The 16280-nt window shown below is 45.7% G+C and overlaps 2 protein-coding genes and 1 long non-coding RNA gene across 3 annotated transcripts; all 3 read right to left on the bottom strand.

Moving 5' to 3' along the window:
- Positions 1377-2105, bottom strand: LOC109835817. The gene is made up of 2 exons (XR_002245701.1): positions 2043-2105; positions 1377-1949 (listed from the first exon to the last, which is right to left on the bottom strand). It is a non-coding gene; the product is annotated as an uncharacterized LOC109835817 (long non-coding RNA).
- On the bottom strand, positions 2203-4571 carry LOC109830793 (serine/threonine-protein phosphatase 7 long form homolog). Its single transcript, XM_020398162.1, has 5 exons — positions 4292-4571; positions 3590-3678; positions 2780-3501; positions 2623-2710; positions 2203-2523 (listed from the first exon to the last, which is right to left on the bottom strand). The coding sequence occupies exons 1-5, from the start codon at positions 4569-4571 to the stop codon at positions 2203-2205; spliced, it is 1500 nt and encodes a 499-aa protein (XP_020253751.1).
- LOC109830784 lies at positions 13913-15028 on the bottom strand. Its single transcript, XM_020398154.1, has one exon. It carries the CDS (start codon positions 15026-15028, stop codon positions 13913-13915), a length of 1116 nt encoding a protein of 371 aa, XP_020253743.1.

The following is a 16280-nucleotide window of genomic DNA, read 5'->3' as shown; positions in this document are numbered from 1 at the left end:
ATACGTATAGAACATTATTATTTATATGTGTTTATCAATTTAACTCGTATCGAAAGTGTGTCAATCTAACACAATCTAGCATACATGCACTAATCTCGGTGTGCGTGTCCACATCTGAAGTTCACCATCATCCCAGGTGTTTAACAAATCACTAATGTCATAGTCTATCATCATAAGATCGAGAAATTCGTTCGACAACCAAATATAACTCAAATAAACATGCACAGCCAAAACCAACTGGCGGTCGACCGTGACGGGCTCCAGAGACTACCCAGGTCTCTGTCCTGCACGCGGTCAATCGTGGCGGTCGACCGTGAACCCGATTTCTAGTTTTCTCCAGATTCTTATATGTCGTGTTCTCGTCGTGTTTTTATGATTCAAACATGATAAAAACTTCATGAAACTTGCATACAAGCATATTACCGTAGATAGAAATATCTGGAAACAAAACAACATATATAAACATAATTTTATGCATTTGATTTGTATTCAAAACCCTAGAACATGCATAAAAGCTCAAAACAACGAATCAAACCTCTTTCTTTAGTTTAACCAAAATTCTTCAATCTAAAGCATTGACTTTTAACATATTAAACATAATCATGATTGCCAATCAACTTATGAAAGATAATCATTCATTAAATCATATTTTTAACGAACAAATTTTCACTGTAGCCTGGTTTTAAATTTTTATTATCAAAATCGACTGTGTATCGTTTTATTTACTGAAATCGACCGGTTTTCTCGCCACGTCAGCGTCGTGACGAGAAAGCTGGTCGATTAATTTTTAATCATCTTCGTAAACAGTCGGGGTTGGCAACCCCGACTGTTTAGTTCAACGCCCGCTAACAGCTTCACTAAATGGTCGGGTTTGGGAACCCCGACCATTTCGTAATAGGTCTATTTCGAAATGGTCGGGGTTCCCAACCCCGACCATTTAGCAGAGCCCAGCGCTAGCTGGGCTGAACCACGGACAAAATGGTCGGGGTTGGCAACCCCGACCATTTAGCAGAGCCCAGCAAGCATCAGCGACGAAATGGTCGGGGTTGCCAACCCCGACCATTTAGCAGAGCCCAGCGCTAGCTGGGCTGAACCACGGACAAAATGGTCGGGGTTGGCAACCCGACCATTTAGCAGAGCCCAACAAGCATCAGCGACGAAATGGTCGGGGTTGCCAACCTCGACCATTTAGCAGAGCCCAGACGCAGGGCCATTGTGGGTGCACAAAATGGTCGGGGTTCCCAACCCCGACCATTTTGCAGACCCCATTCCAGCCCACATTTACTTGGAAAACTCATACTTCCTGTAGTACAAAATGTAATCACAAATAACACATGCTAAAATGCAATCATACTCCTGTTATCAATTCACAATACAATCACAAACACAAATATAATACGTACAATTCATATTCGCAAACTTAACATTATATCAAATCCATCGCAACACAAACAACATATCAAGTCCAAATTGCAACTCAAACACAAACATCCTATCAAGTCCATCGAAACTTAACAAATATCAACAACGCCCTTTCCCCTCCCTCTTCCTCTCCCTCTCCCTCTCCCTCTCCCTCTTCTTCCTCTCCCCCTTCCTCGATCACCTTCGACGTGAGCTCGGATAAGTTCCTCGTCCGGTTGTGTGTGAAGTTGGGAGTGCATGACATCCGCGTCGTCTCGAACCGCCTGTGAACATTCGGCCTGAGTTTGCTGTGAGCCGCTAGCTTCATCATGCGCATAGCTTGATCCCGCCCCCGTGTGCCCTCGTCGACGTCGCCGCCCGTACTCAATTGGTTGCTCCTCCCGTCCATCACGGCTTGCATGACGCGTCCTCTGAAGAGCCGACCGTATCTTTTTTATCATTCGAAGGAACATGTTCCTCGGCTCCTGCTCGGTAGTCGTGCGCAATGCGTCATGTGCCATAGTAGAAAGCTCTTCGAGCTCTTGTACCTATAAAATAAAAACCAAAAAAAAATTATTATCAAGTGGATGGTGAGAAAATAAAACTCAGAAAATAATTGTATATTTTTCTTATACACTTACCAACTCTCTCTCGACTGGGCCTCTTGGTATGTACTCCTTCGGGGCTTTGTTTTTCTGAAATATCCACCGGCGAGTAATCCCCCAATACCACCGTAGGTACACACCTAGGTTAGGTGCATCAGCCCTCTCCATCACTACATGTTCCTCCCTTAAAACCCACCTATGGATGTAATTTTGGCGAAGGTGCATCAGCCCTCTCCATCACTACATGTTCCTCCCTTAAAACCCACCTATGGATGTAATTTTGGCGAATTATTTGCCAATTAGCACGATGTGCACCTTTTCTTGGATCTCTCTCTATTCTCTCCACAGGTCCTGGAATATGTTGCCGTAGTCCAAATTGTCGAAGCACACGATCAGGCACGTGCATTTCGACAATCTCAAAGCATATAAGGGGGACGCGAGCACGCCATACATCCTCACCTTCTCGGCAAATATCCGGTAGTGACTCCAACACTAGCTCGTAGGGCATCCATTTGACCTATAAAGAAGATATTATGAGATATTGAATGAATATATTTAGATATCGGTAACAATTGGTCGCATAATTGAATATATTTAGATATTATAATTTTTATACCTGTTCATCCTCCATCTGATCAAGCTCATTTCTGTAAAAGTTTTCATGCCCCTTTGGAGAGGTTTGCCAAGATCTGGACACATTCCATCTATTTTATATACAACGGGTTAGTATATATTGAAATAAAGCACTAAAATTACATGCATCTTAATAATACCTGCAGCCTAACGGAATATGCCCATCGAGAGCGCGGGCCTCCCTCAAATCAGGTGTTCCCATATGCAATCGCTCCCATGACCATATCTGCAGCAAAGTGAGGCAGCCCTTCAATTCTTTATTTTGTACGAGTGCTATTTTCGTCATCTCTCTATACAAGTAGGCTAACACTGCACTCCCCCAAGATAACTCTCCACACTCTTCTAGGTCCCCAAGAAGCGGTAACCATCTCACGTGCACGGAATCCTTAGTGGAATCCGGAAACAGAATAGTACCGATCATATGTAAAATATATGCACGGGCATAGCGCTTAATGATCTCATCAGTCGCATCGATCGGTACATTCATAAAGTTATTCCTTAACCATTCGAGTTTGATCTTTCCCCCCTTCATTGTAGGAGTGTGACCCAACAATTCTTCACACTTGGTCGCATAATTGAAGTCATCGGTGCCCGTCACTGCATCACCATCTACTCTGAGGCCAAGTATAACCCCAACATCCTGTAAGGTAATCGTCGCCTCTCCTTGGCGCAGATGGAAAGTATTTGTCTCGGGCCTCCATCGTTCAACCAATGCCGTCAAAAGTGCCCAATCAAGTCTTACCCATTTAATTTGTGAACACTCAAAAAAGCCGGCTTGACGCACATAATATTGTATCTGTGGATCCGTCAACTCCCAGCTAGAATGTGCACGGGTATGATCGACAATAGTAATACTCGGGGCCTGCATGTAGTAAACAGTGCAAATGTTCAGTAACAATCAACTACATTGAAATTTATATATAATTAAAAATAATAAAACTTCACTTTACCTCCCTAGCGTCTATCTTCGCGGATCGGTGGCGCTCTTGGTCATAAAGAACATCACGTGTCAATGGACCCGCCTCCATAACTGAAATATCTGCACATATAACGATGATACATTAATTGATTCTATAATTGAGTTAGAAAAAAATTGATTTTACTATAAGCATTGATTTATAAGCATTGTTTGAGTTTTTTATAAGCATTGAAAAAAATTGATTTTACTATAAGCATTGATTTATAAGCATTGTTTGAGTTTTTTATAAGCATTGATCTACAAATGAGTTAGAATGAAATTACAAATGTATAAAATTGTACCAATTAATTGCTATCTATTTGGATTGGTCGGGCAATGAGATCTTCTATGCCCGTCTTGTCTGCAATATCCACATCTATTTTTTTTCGGAGCTCCTTCCCGGCCTTCATCCATAGTACCTTTTAGCGTACTGATCGTGGGCGTCCGGCTTGTCTCTTATAGCTTGGAGGCACCACATGCGGCCCGTTATAGTGTGGCCAATAACGACTATCATGTACGGGGTGGAAACACTGCTTATATGCCTCTCTATAGTTGCTTGATTGATACCACTCAGAAGCGTATGTGTAATACGAAATATTTGCACCCCCCGATTGCTTGGACGTAACCGCTATGACATGTGGACAAGGCAATTTTTGCAATTCTGGTATGTTACAGGTGCATGTGCAATGTGCACCTCCCAAATTGACGGTGTAATTGTGACCATGTTTGTCTGTAACCTCCCATTCATCTACAGCAAATCTAACAATCTTCGTGCCTCTCGCCTGCTTAACTCGAGCTCCTAAAATCGCCTCATTTTTTGGTGTCAAGAACGAGGCCCACATTGCTCCATCCTCTCGCCGCTTGACAAAATAGTAATTGAGCCTATAAAATGTCCTCGCAACCAACGCCTGTATGGGCATTGCCCGAGCCCCCTTAAGTACACCATTGAAGCTTTCAGAACAATTGGTTGTCATCATGCAGAACCGATTCCCTCCATCTTTACTGAGTGCCACCGTCGACGTATCACTGCCCAGACTTCTCTCAATGTCCAATCATGTGCAGGGCTTGAGAATTTTCTGATTTGATCCCGTATCCGATCATACACCATATGTTCCGGCGTACAACCCGCTTGCCACAGAAGGTTTTGTTAAATGAATCTGACTATAAGCTCTTTTTGAAGTTAGCTTCTAATGTGTGTCTAAGAATAGCCGATGATGGTGATGAAGCCAAATCTCCTCCACAATGCTTTTGCAATACCTTTCATCCTATCAGATATGAAAGTTAATTTTTCTAGGAGGAAACACATTAATAATATATAATTGAATGCAAGAAAAAACCACTCCTAATTTTCACTGTTCTCGACCTCCACAACGGCGAAGGCCAAAGGAAATAAGCCACCATCTGCATCAACTCCTGTAGCAACAAGCAGTACACCCTTCGTATTTACCGTATAAGTGTGTGCATCAATGCTAAGAATAGGCCGACAAAATTTAAAACCCCTCAATCGAAGGCCCAAATACCCAAAAAACAGAGTGTGAATTGATGAACTCCCCGGATCGATCTCTTTGGTTATGAGTTTGTATTCAGATCCAGGATTACTTCTTTTGATCGCATCAAGATATTGAGCTAGTGTCGCGTAAGACTTGTCCCAATCACCAAATATTTTTGTCATCGCAATTCTTTTCTGCATTCCATGATTTAATATACGAGATTTTAATGAAACTGGTATCAAGCACTTTCTCAATTATATTATCGGGCGTTAGATCAAGCTTCTTCCTTAATTTTGGTATAATCAACCGCGCTATGTAAGAGGCAGATGCACCACTGTGATCTTGCTCTAATATTGGATTGACACATGTGTGAACACCACAGTAATTCACTGATCCTAAATTGAAAATTGTGTTTCTTTCCTGCAAATGCATATAACTTCCAAGGACATGAGTGTAGGCGCTATAAAATTGCCTATAGGTCCCTTAGACAGCTCGACGCCGATTTACAAACGGACCATCCGGGCGACGTATCCAAACAAGACCGCCAACGCTGAAGCCAAGCTTATACGCAACGGAGCAGGTTAACGAGGCGACAAATCGCACTCAAGCCATTTGGAATGCATCCACTCGCACGCGGAATCAAACCAATGTTTAGGTGAATCACCGAGTCATCTAAACAAGAGCGAACTTCGGATGAATCACCGATCAAAATCAACATCAATTCCGGACTCAAATTCAGAAGTTGGTTTACTGGGCCATATCAGGAACCCGACTCATTGCCATATCTGGAATCAAGTCACAAGTCGTTGCCAAGTCAATCAACCACACAAGAGAACCAGAACCGGAAACAAAGGACGAAACGGACAAACACCGGGGACTCGGCCGAAACCGAACCACCCCAGGGTGCTCGGCCAAGCCGAGCCACCTGAGGTGGCTCGGTTGGCCGAGCCACCTCAGGGTGGCTCGGCCAAGCCGAGCCACCCTAGGGTGGGCTCGGCCAAAGTCGAGCCCTCAGGGTGGCTCGGCCAAGGCCGAGCCACCCTGAGGTGGCTCGGCCAAAGCCGAGCACCCAGGGTGGCTCGGCCAAGGCGAGCCACCCTGAGGTGGCTCGGCCAAGGCCGAGCCACCCATGGGTGGCTCGGCTAAGGCCGAGCCACCATGGGTGGCTAGGCTCAGAACTGTGCGCGGCCACCAGTTCTGAATGCCTATAAATAGGCCTTGTTGCTCATTTGTTTCAGAGGGGGAAATTTTGGAGAGAGGCGAAGCCCTGCTGGATTGAAGATCAGATCTAAAAAAGATCACAACTTTGAAGGCTTGGAGACTTGGACTTTCAGATCCGGTGCTCGGCGATCACCAACGCCAAATAAGGCAGGAGTTCGAGAGGATTGGATTTTGAGATCTACACGATCACACTCCGGATCTAAGCTTGGTTCTTAGATCCCGAGATTCGAGCGGTTGTTTCCTTGGTGAAACAATCCTCCGGCTATTATTCCTTGGTGGAATATTACCCGTCATATCGTGTAGATCCGACCGGATCGAGATCACGCGGTGGTCCACGGCAAATAACCCCGGCACAGGCAAAGAACCACACAAAGCGAGTGACCGTAAAACAGGAGCTCGCGATTCGTTCGACACAAAAGGAAAAAATTGTAATCTTTACTTTGTTTTCTTTGATTTTTCATTGTAACCGGATTCTTATAAAAAGACCGGATCTTTGTAACGCATAAAGTGTTAACTGAGATAGCAATGATATCAACAACGAAGAAAGCTATAATTTTTCCCGCGAACATTCTGGCGACGCACATGGGAGCCAACAGCTTTACTGCCGAAGCTGTCGCGTCGGCAGCCGCGGATCCCGATCCGCGATCGAGAGGAGGTCGAGTACGAATTCGACCAACAAAAGTTCGAGGAGTACTGTCACCTCGTCCGAATCCACCTCCCCTCGCAAGTCCAAGTCTCCAAAGCTCTTTCAGAGAAAACTTCGTTGGTACGAATGAAGTTGAAGCTGCCAACGAAGATCTCGCCCCGTTTGATGCCGAAGCTGCATCGGGTGAGATCTCTCCTTCCACCAGGTCAGATCTGCTCTGGCCGAATCTTCCGTTGCGCGGGGCGTAGTGACTCTCTCAAGAGAGGCCCGCCAAAGGCAACGTCAGCGCTTGCGAAACAAATCGCAAAGGCAATGGAATCTGTGGACGGGATCCGTTACAACACGATCTGAAGAACAGAAGAGGCGAACGACCTCAACAACCAATGAATGGCAACTCTCTCCAAGCACACCAACGAACGAATGGATCCGTGTCAAACGAACCGTTCAACGCTGGAGGATCGGCATTCAGAAGCGCCGCGCACATCTCAGCACAAGCACGAGCTCAGTTCAGAAGCCCGTAAGAAGTGGCAGAATGGAGTAGCCAAGAAATCACCACTAACTCACAAAATATGGAGGCAAAGTCCAAAGTGGTGAGTCAGGCCGAGGATCGACCTTTCAGCCTTCAAAACGAGTTCAACCTCCGAACCATCCCGAGGAAGGAGGTCAATCTTGGAGCCGCCTCGGTCCAATTCCCCGACGCGCAACGAAGTCATGAACGCTCGGGCCGATGGAAGAGGCTCCGAACTAATCAACATGCTTGGGGGTCGAACACAACCCTCAACTGACAAGAGTTTACCGGCAGCCCAAGCGCACTACTGCCGCATCGAAGTTCGGGAGCCGCTGAGAATTTCATGTCTACAAAAGGCGTGTTTCGAGGCCGAGTTGACTCTCGAAGTCCAAATAAGGCAGTTTGCTCTCAGAGCATTTGTCAATCCGAGATGATAACGTATACCTGGGAAATCATGCCAACGACGCATAAGGTTATACTCCGATCAAATGGACGAGTTGTGCTATCGTGGCTGGGGGTACGAACAAAACAAGAAAAGAAGCCCTCAAGGGCTCGAAACTCAGTGCCCATGTGCCAAGCTCATTCGGGTAGCTACTGTCTCAATGCAACTGCATCAAGGGAGTCCCCGAGAGAATTTCAGTGTTCGAAAGGCTCGGCACCGAAACGCCAAAACCAAGGCATAGGCGCTTCCGGCAAAGAAGAACAGTGGTTAAGGATGGAGAATTTCCGAAGGTCACGCCAACATGAACCAGCAAAGAGACATCGAACACAGATTGATCTCAAATCGTTTCTGGAAGCTGTCCCCGGCGTGATCCCGTCTGCAGTCCGGAGCCATCGCACGAGGAACTTATGGTAGGGTTCGGATATAAGATTGCCTTCGGAAGATGAAGAATCGGATTCCTGCTCTGCTGTCGCATCGCACAATACAGTGTCCAGCGAAGGACAACCCGCGAGTCATTCATGATAGGGGCGGAAGAAATGGCCAAAATGCTTGAAGACGCTTTGGCTAAGCAGAAAGAATAGTTTTAAATTCGAGATTGAGAGACGGCCATGCACAGATGAGAGCAGATATGACAGCAATCCAAGCATCAGGAAAACCAAAGGTGAACGCAAGTCACCGTAATCAGGTTGTTCAGGAAGGAAGAGCACACGGATAGGGATGGAGCTCACAATACAATAACCCTCCCCGTCAATGCAGGGGGTGATAAGAGGATGCCAACGAGGATGCAAGTGAAGCACTGAAGATCAAAGAGTCTAGAGCAAAATCAACACATTAATCTCCGTCAAGAGACGAAGAAAACAGGCATTCCCTGTCCATACCCAAGAGAGTGGGAATCGATCCCCTATCCGGCGCAAGTTCAGTTTAATCAACTTCACGCCGTTCGATGGGAAGGGTTCCCCACTCAGCATTTGATTTATTTAAAATCGCACCTGGGTATTATTTCGGCAATGAGCCTCTGATGGTGCGGTCATTCCCTCGTCGGCATGACTTTCGCGTGCCGCCTTCGATTGGTATCCGCACCTCAGCCAGTAGCGTAACAGCTGGGACGATATGAAGAGCCATGTTCCTCACAGGCAATCTATATGACGACGGACAACGGAGATGCTCTATTGGATCGTTGCTCGACGGAGAAACAAAAAGACGGGGAGTTAGTGGACACGCTTCGTCAAAAGGTTCGGAACAAGGCGTGCATTGCCGGACCCGATCACCGCGAGGAATTCATTCTCCAGAACGCTCCACAACACCTCGGTTGGACCGTGCTGGAAGCAATGGGAACAGCACGTCTGACACTTGGTAAGGATCCTGAAGGTGCGCGGTCGAACAAGCCGAACGTTTCCTCGAAGGAAGAAGGCGAGAGAACAACTGACGGTTAATGCTGGCTGGAGCTCCAACTTCGCTTTCCCGTGGTAAGGGCACAAGCACCTGGCAGGCTGCTGGTGGTGTTAATCAAGCGTCAGCACAAGCTAATCCCGAAAGGCAAGCAGAAGACTTTCGGGTCCGAGACTGCCAGAGAGAGTATTCTTCAAGGACGAAGAATGTTCCAACGGCATTCTTCGAATCGCTCCTGCGAAGGCAGACAATGATAAGCTACACCTATCAAACTGAATCAGGAGGGAAGCTGATAACATTACGGAGAGCCAAAGTTTAACTGGTGCATCCAACAGAAGGGTTGTTCAGTCCACCAATGGATTGCTTTCTTCTCAGGCAATAGCATTCAGACCTTGTGCGAAGCCGGCGTTATAAACGCTAAGGTAAGGCCAAATAAAACGGCAAAACTCCGACCGTATAAGAGTATCCAACTCTTCTGACACTACCAAAGAGTATACGAGTATACTGGTTTGCTCCAATCCGACACGGTATAAGAGTACAAACTGCTTTCTGACACTCAAGAGTATACGAGTATAAACCTGTTTTCAACACTTAGTCCGAAAAGTATACGAAGTATAAACTGCTTCTTAATACTCCAATAGGTATAATGATGTCCTAAATCTGTTTCCTGCCACTTTTGAAGCGGAAGTTCTGGAGAATATTTAAGCTAATATTTTAACGGATAACGCGCGGTTAGTTTAAGCTGCATAATGAAGTCCGAAACCAGTTTCGCAGATGGAACTGGGGGTGGACGATTCTATGTAAGCGGGAATTCCAAAACACAGGCAATGTAATATAAGGATTTGTCCGCCATTCAAGTTCTCACTGTGGTCTGTGCACTCCAACACTCTCTCTGGTTAGAGTCTGGACGTAAAGTTCTCGATTGGTCAAACCTTCCTTTACAGTTAGGACCACGTCAAAAGTCCGCCCTCTCGATTCCGCCAAGAACGAGAGGTCCACAATCAAGGCGATCAAAACTTCCTACAGTTCAGGATCGTCTTAAACCTTCCATTCGGTCAAACGCTTTGCTATGCAGTTAGGACGCAAAACCAAAACGCTCCTTCTCGTCCTCCAATGTAACGAGGGTCGCACTTTCAAATCGAGTGACTCAAACCTTCCTACAGTTAGGGTCACGCTCAACCTCCATTTGGTCAAACCTTCATAGCAGTTAGGACCAAAACATCGATCATTCTCGATAAACGAGAAATTCATCTTTAAGTTCGATAATCAACCTTCCGACTAGTTAGGGTTCATCCGAACTTTTGATTCTCGGAGTGGAGATCCGCACTCTTAGTTTCACCTTTCCGGATTCTGGGGGTGGAGATCACCTCGAGTCCTCCTTCGCTTCTTTGTTGGGGAATAGAATATTAAATTTTTCCTTCCCCATACCAAATGCCTTTTCGAAAGATTCAGGTTCAATCTAGGAGGTTTACCCGAATCCTAAGCAGGGATAAGTCTGCGGCCTAACACGCGCTGCCGTGTTAGTCTTTTTTTCTGGCACAAAAAGACAACCCAGAGTTCGATTCTGGGGTATTCATATCTGAAACCTAAGCAAGGATAAGCTGCGCGCTGACACGCGCTGCCGTCAGTTCTTACCGTTTAAAAAGAAACGACCGTTCACATATCAACATTGTGACAGGTTGTTATATTAAATACACACAAATCCATGCCTTACACGCATGGGGAATTTCATCCTGAATCCTAAGAAAGGATATGCCCGCGCCTAAAACACGCGTCGCCGGTTTAGTCTTTCCCCGAGAAAAGACACCGAGTTCGATTCTGGGTATTTTATCGCCGAAGCTAAGGAGGTGATAAGTCCAACGGTTTAATACACGTTGCTGGTGCGTATTCCATGACAACGGCGAAGTCTATGTATCAAAAGTCATAGCAACAAGTCTTAAGAGGATTCAGTGCTCTAAGCATGCAGACGTTACATGGGAACGGATTTAAGACAATTCCGATGCTAGGCCGACTGCAAACGGTAGTCGGGTATAGAGGTTACATGCAAATCCGTTAAAGGCTTGGGGTTGCACAAATCCTAAAGTCAGCGCGCTACACACGTCGCTGGGTAGTCCTATTCCCGGTGAGAAATGAGAAGTCTACGTATTCGAAGTCGTAGCATCAAGTCTAAGGAGTTCATTCGCTTAGCACACAAGTCACATTGCGCGACGGACTTAAGACAATCCGGCGAGTAAGCCCGATTTCAAAACGGTAATCCGTAAAAGCATGACAAATCCGTTGAGGAGTTAGAGGATTTGCCAAAGAACCTAAGTCACGTCTGATTACACGTTGCTGTTTAGTCCTTTCACAGGAAGAAAGACAAGTCTACTTTCAATATCGTAGCATAAAAGAGTAACTCTTTAGCATAACGTCACATGGAGAACGGACGTTAAAACATCCGCATGCTAGCCGATCAAACGGTAGTCGGGTAAAGGCGCATCAAAACCCGTGATGGCTGAGGTTTGCCAAAAAATCTATAAATATGCGAGTCCATTGACGCATCATACTTTATGAGTTTGGTACTCGGTGACTCGACCATCACCACGACTGGATTAAGATCCATGGCTCAATTCGCCTTAGAGCTTAACCGTCGTGTATGCCAGGCAGAACAACGAGTTATAAACCTGTGTCAATGCCGAGTTACAGTGCATCATAACTGAAGTCCTGGACGCGATCACGCGTCGGCAATGATAGCTTCAACGCGCACAACAACGCGTTATAGTGAGAATTCAACGCAAGTCCAATCGATGATAAGTTCTGTGTTGAGAGCAGCAAACTCGATGCCAAAAAGTTAAGAAATCAAGATGACTTCAAGTTCAAATTCCAACACGGTCAGACAATAAATGCAGCACCGGAACCCCTTAGCAGGCATTTACAAAGCACCTGAATAGGCCTGAAGGAATGAAGGAATCCAGAACAGAGTCATTCCAGGAGTGCCGTTACAACAACGACTGAGAGAGTGGGGCCAATCACATCCAAGTATTCGCAGACTCATTCTAATAAAAGAGATGAGACTGAAATACTTTGGAGGGGGTATCTGTGCGATAAAATTGCCGTATAGGTCCCTTAGCAGCAGCTCGACGCGATTTACAAACGGACCACGCGGGACGTAATCAAACAGACCGCCACCGCCTGAAGCCCAGGGCTTAGTCGCAACGGAGCAGGTTAACGAGCGACAAATCGGACCAACATTGGAATGCATCCACTTCGGCACGCGAATCAAACCAATGTTTAGGTGAATCACCGAGTCATCTAAACAAGAGCGAACATCGGATGAATCACGATCAAATCAATCATAATCGCGGACTCAAATTCAGAAGTTGGTTTACTGGCATAATCAGGAACCCGCTCATTGCCATATCTGGAATCAAGCAACAAGTCGTTGCCAAGATCAACACCACAAGAGAACCAAGAACCGGAAACAAAGGACGAAACGGACAAACCCCGGGGACTCGGCCGAAACCGAACCACCCCAGGGTGGCTCGGCACAAGCCGGCCACCTGAGGTGCTCGGTGGCCGGACACCTCAAGGGTGGCTCGGCACACACTGGGGCCGGCACTAAGAGGTCGCAAAGCGCACCTCAGGGTGGCTGCGGCCAAGGCCGACCACTGGAGGCTGCTCGGCGAAAGCCGGCCCCCAGGGTGGCTCGGCCAAGGCCGAAGCCACCTGAGGTGGCTCGCGCCAGGAGGAGCCGCACCCATGGGTGGCGTCGCTAAGCCGAGCCACCATGGTGGCTAGGTCAAGAACGTGTGCGCGGGCACAGTTCTGAATCTATAAGTAGGGCCTTGTCTCATTTGTTTCGCCAGAGGGGGAAATCTTTGGAAGAGGCGAAGCCTGCTAGGATTGAAGACTGCAGATCTAAGAAAAGATCACAACTTTGATAGCTTGGAGACTTGGAACTTCTCAGATCCGGTGCTGCGCGATCACCACACGCCAAATAAGGCAGAGTTGCGAGAGATTGGATTTGAGATGCTACACGATCAGCCTCCGAGTCTTAACAGCTTGTTCTTAGATCCCGAGATTCGAGCGGTTGTTTCCTGTGGTGAAGCCAATCCGCTCGGAGCGCTATTATTGCCTTTGGTGGAATATGTACCGTCATATGCGTGTAGATCGACCGATCGAGATCACGCGGTGGTCACGGCAAATAACCCCTGCACAGGCAAATGAACCCTACCAGACAGCGAGTGACCGTAAAAAGGAGCTCGCGAGTTCGTTCGACGCACGAAAAGAGGGAAAAAATTGTAATCTTTACTTGTTTTCTTTGATTTTTCATTGTAAGGCGCGGATCTTATAAAAAAGCCGGATCTTTGTAACGCGATAATGTTGTTAACTGAGATAGCAATGATATCAACAACGAAGAAAGCTATAATTTTTCCCGCGAAATCTGGGCGACCACAGTGGGAGCCAACAGCTTTACTGCCGAAGCTGTCGCGTCGCAGCCACCATCTGCATCAACTCCTGTAGCCAAATCTCCTCCACAATGCTTTTGGAATACCTTTCATCCTATCAGATATGAAAGTAATTTTTCTAGGAGGAAACACATTAATAATATATAATTGAATGCAAGAAAAAAACCACTCCTAATTTTCACTGTTCTCGACCTCCACAACGGCGAAGGCCAAAGGAAATAAGCCACCATCTGCATCAACTCCTGTAGCAACAAGCAGTACACCCTTGTATTTACCGTATAAGTGTGTGCCATCAATGCTAAGAATAGGCCGACAAAATTTAAACCCCTCAATCGAAGGCCCAAATACCCAAAAAACAGAGGTGAATTGATGAACTCCCGGATCGATCTCTTTGGTTATGAGTTTGTATTCAGATCCAGGATTACTTCTTTTGATCGCATCAAGATATTGAGCTAGTGTCGCGTAAGACTTGTCCCAATCACCAAATATTTTTGTCATCGCAATTCTTCTTGCATTCCATGCTTTAATATACGAGATTTTAATGAACTTGGTATCAAGCACTTTCTCAATTATATTATCGGGCGTTAGATCAAGCTTCTTCCTTAATTTTGGCATAATCAACCGCGCTATGTAAGAGGCAGATGCACCACTGTGATCTTGCTCTAATATTGGATTGACACATGTGTGAACACCGCAGTATTCACTGATCCTAAATTGAAAATTGTGTTTCTTTCCTGCAAATGCATATAACTTCCAAGGACATGAGTAATCAGCTTCATTTCCCTCGGTCAGACCTGTTCTTTGTGTGTTCATAAAACATATTGCATCATAACTTGTGCGATTGCTTTTAACTTGCTTGAACTTGAAATTCTTTTCGAAAGAGTATTCACGAATAGCATCAACCAATTGGTCTTTAGTCTCGAATAAATCACCAACTTTAAAGGGGGCGTCATCATCTCCTCTACGAGTTGAACTTTCACCGATGCACATATCTTTTACTGTGGAAGAACGAATCCACTCATCATCTTCAAACTCGTCGGGGGGTGGTTCTTCATACTCAACGTAGTCATTATTAACGTAAGCCTCATCAGGCCATTCCGGATTATCTTCGACATCTTGGGTAACAAATTGCATGCTATCAACTGGTGCACTATATTGTTCTTCACCTCCCGAGTCATTGCTTCTTTCATCCTCTTCGATTGATGCCCTACTTAACGGCCCCATATTTCCATAAGAGACTTCGTTATTCATGACATTTGACGTTCCACCGAATTGAGCCCGCTCCATTTCATTCGAAGAAGAAAGAAACCCATCGGAATTAACTCTCATATCTAACATGCGTGAGAATTCTCCTGGAGGTGCCGAAGAAACGAGCTCAAAATTGAGATCTACACAGTCGGTTTTGGGAGAACAGACGGAAGAGAGAAGAGGGAGGCGGAGAAATGAGATGGGATCGGGGAAAGGGGTTACGGTGGCTTTTATACGGTGGTGGGGACCCAGAATAAGTAGTCGGGTTTCCCAAACCCGACTACTTTCGGCCTCGCCCTTGCCCTCTGCTTAATGGTCGGGGTTGGGGCCCCGACCAATTAAAAATGAGCTTCGAAATGGTCGGGGTTCCCAACCCCGACCATTTCGTCCCTGGCTAACCCAGCGTTGGCTGGGCTCTGCTAAATGGTCGGGGTTGGGAACCCCGACCAATTCGTAATAGTCCTATTACGAAATGGTCGGGGTTCCCAAACCCGACCATTTAGTGAAGCTGTTAGTGGGCGCTGAACTAAACAGTCGGGGTTGCCAACCCCGACTATTTACGAAGACGATTAAAAATTAATCGACCAGCTTTCTCGTCACGACGCTGACGTGGCGAGAAAACCGGTCGATTTCAGTAAATAAAACGATACACAGTCGATTTTGATAATAAAAATTTAAAACCAGGCTACAGTGAAAATTTGTTCTATTTTTAACACTTAGGTATCACAAACCTAGGGTTTTCTCATCTTTAATCCACATGCAAACTCAATTAAAAGTCAAATTAGGGTTTAGACATGATTAGCACATGATTAACAAGATAAAAACGAATTTAAAAGTAACCCTAATGATCATGATCATATTTCTATTATAAACAGCAAGAAAAACATGTAGATCTAACATGAGTTTAAGATCTCACAACAAAAATCTAATCTTTTTCACATTAGATTAAGATCTAAGCATGTAAAAACAAAATAAACTTCTAAGCTAGTTATTTAATTATGGGGATGGGTTTGGATGTAAGTGATCTTGCCTTAATCTATGTGCAAGTGTCTGAAACAATCAGCAAGCAAACCACGAGCATGAACAACCCGTTCTCCCTCGCCACACTTCGATGATCTCGCCCTCATGCCGGTGTTTTGCTTCACAAAACTCTCCAAACTCATAAGAAAAATGTTTAGGATTTTTGAGGGGAGAGAGTGGTTGCTAGGGTTCATAGATATGATAAAAGAAAAGAATTTTCGTGAAAAACACAGGTATTTATAAAGGCAAACCCGAAACAACCCTGTTTGAC

The sequence above is a fragment of the Asparagus officinalis genome, chromosome 1, assembly GCF_001876935.1.
Source record: "Asparagus officinalis chromosome 1, Aspof.V1, whole genome shotgun sequence".
In the NCBI taxonomy this organism is placed as follows: Eukaryota; Viridiplantae; Streptophyta; class Magnoliopsida; order Asparagales; family Asparagaceae; genus Asparagus; species Asparagus officinalis.
Note: the sequence above shows the minus strand (reverse complement) of the source record. Positions and strands in the feature narration are given on the sequence as shown.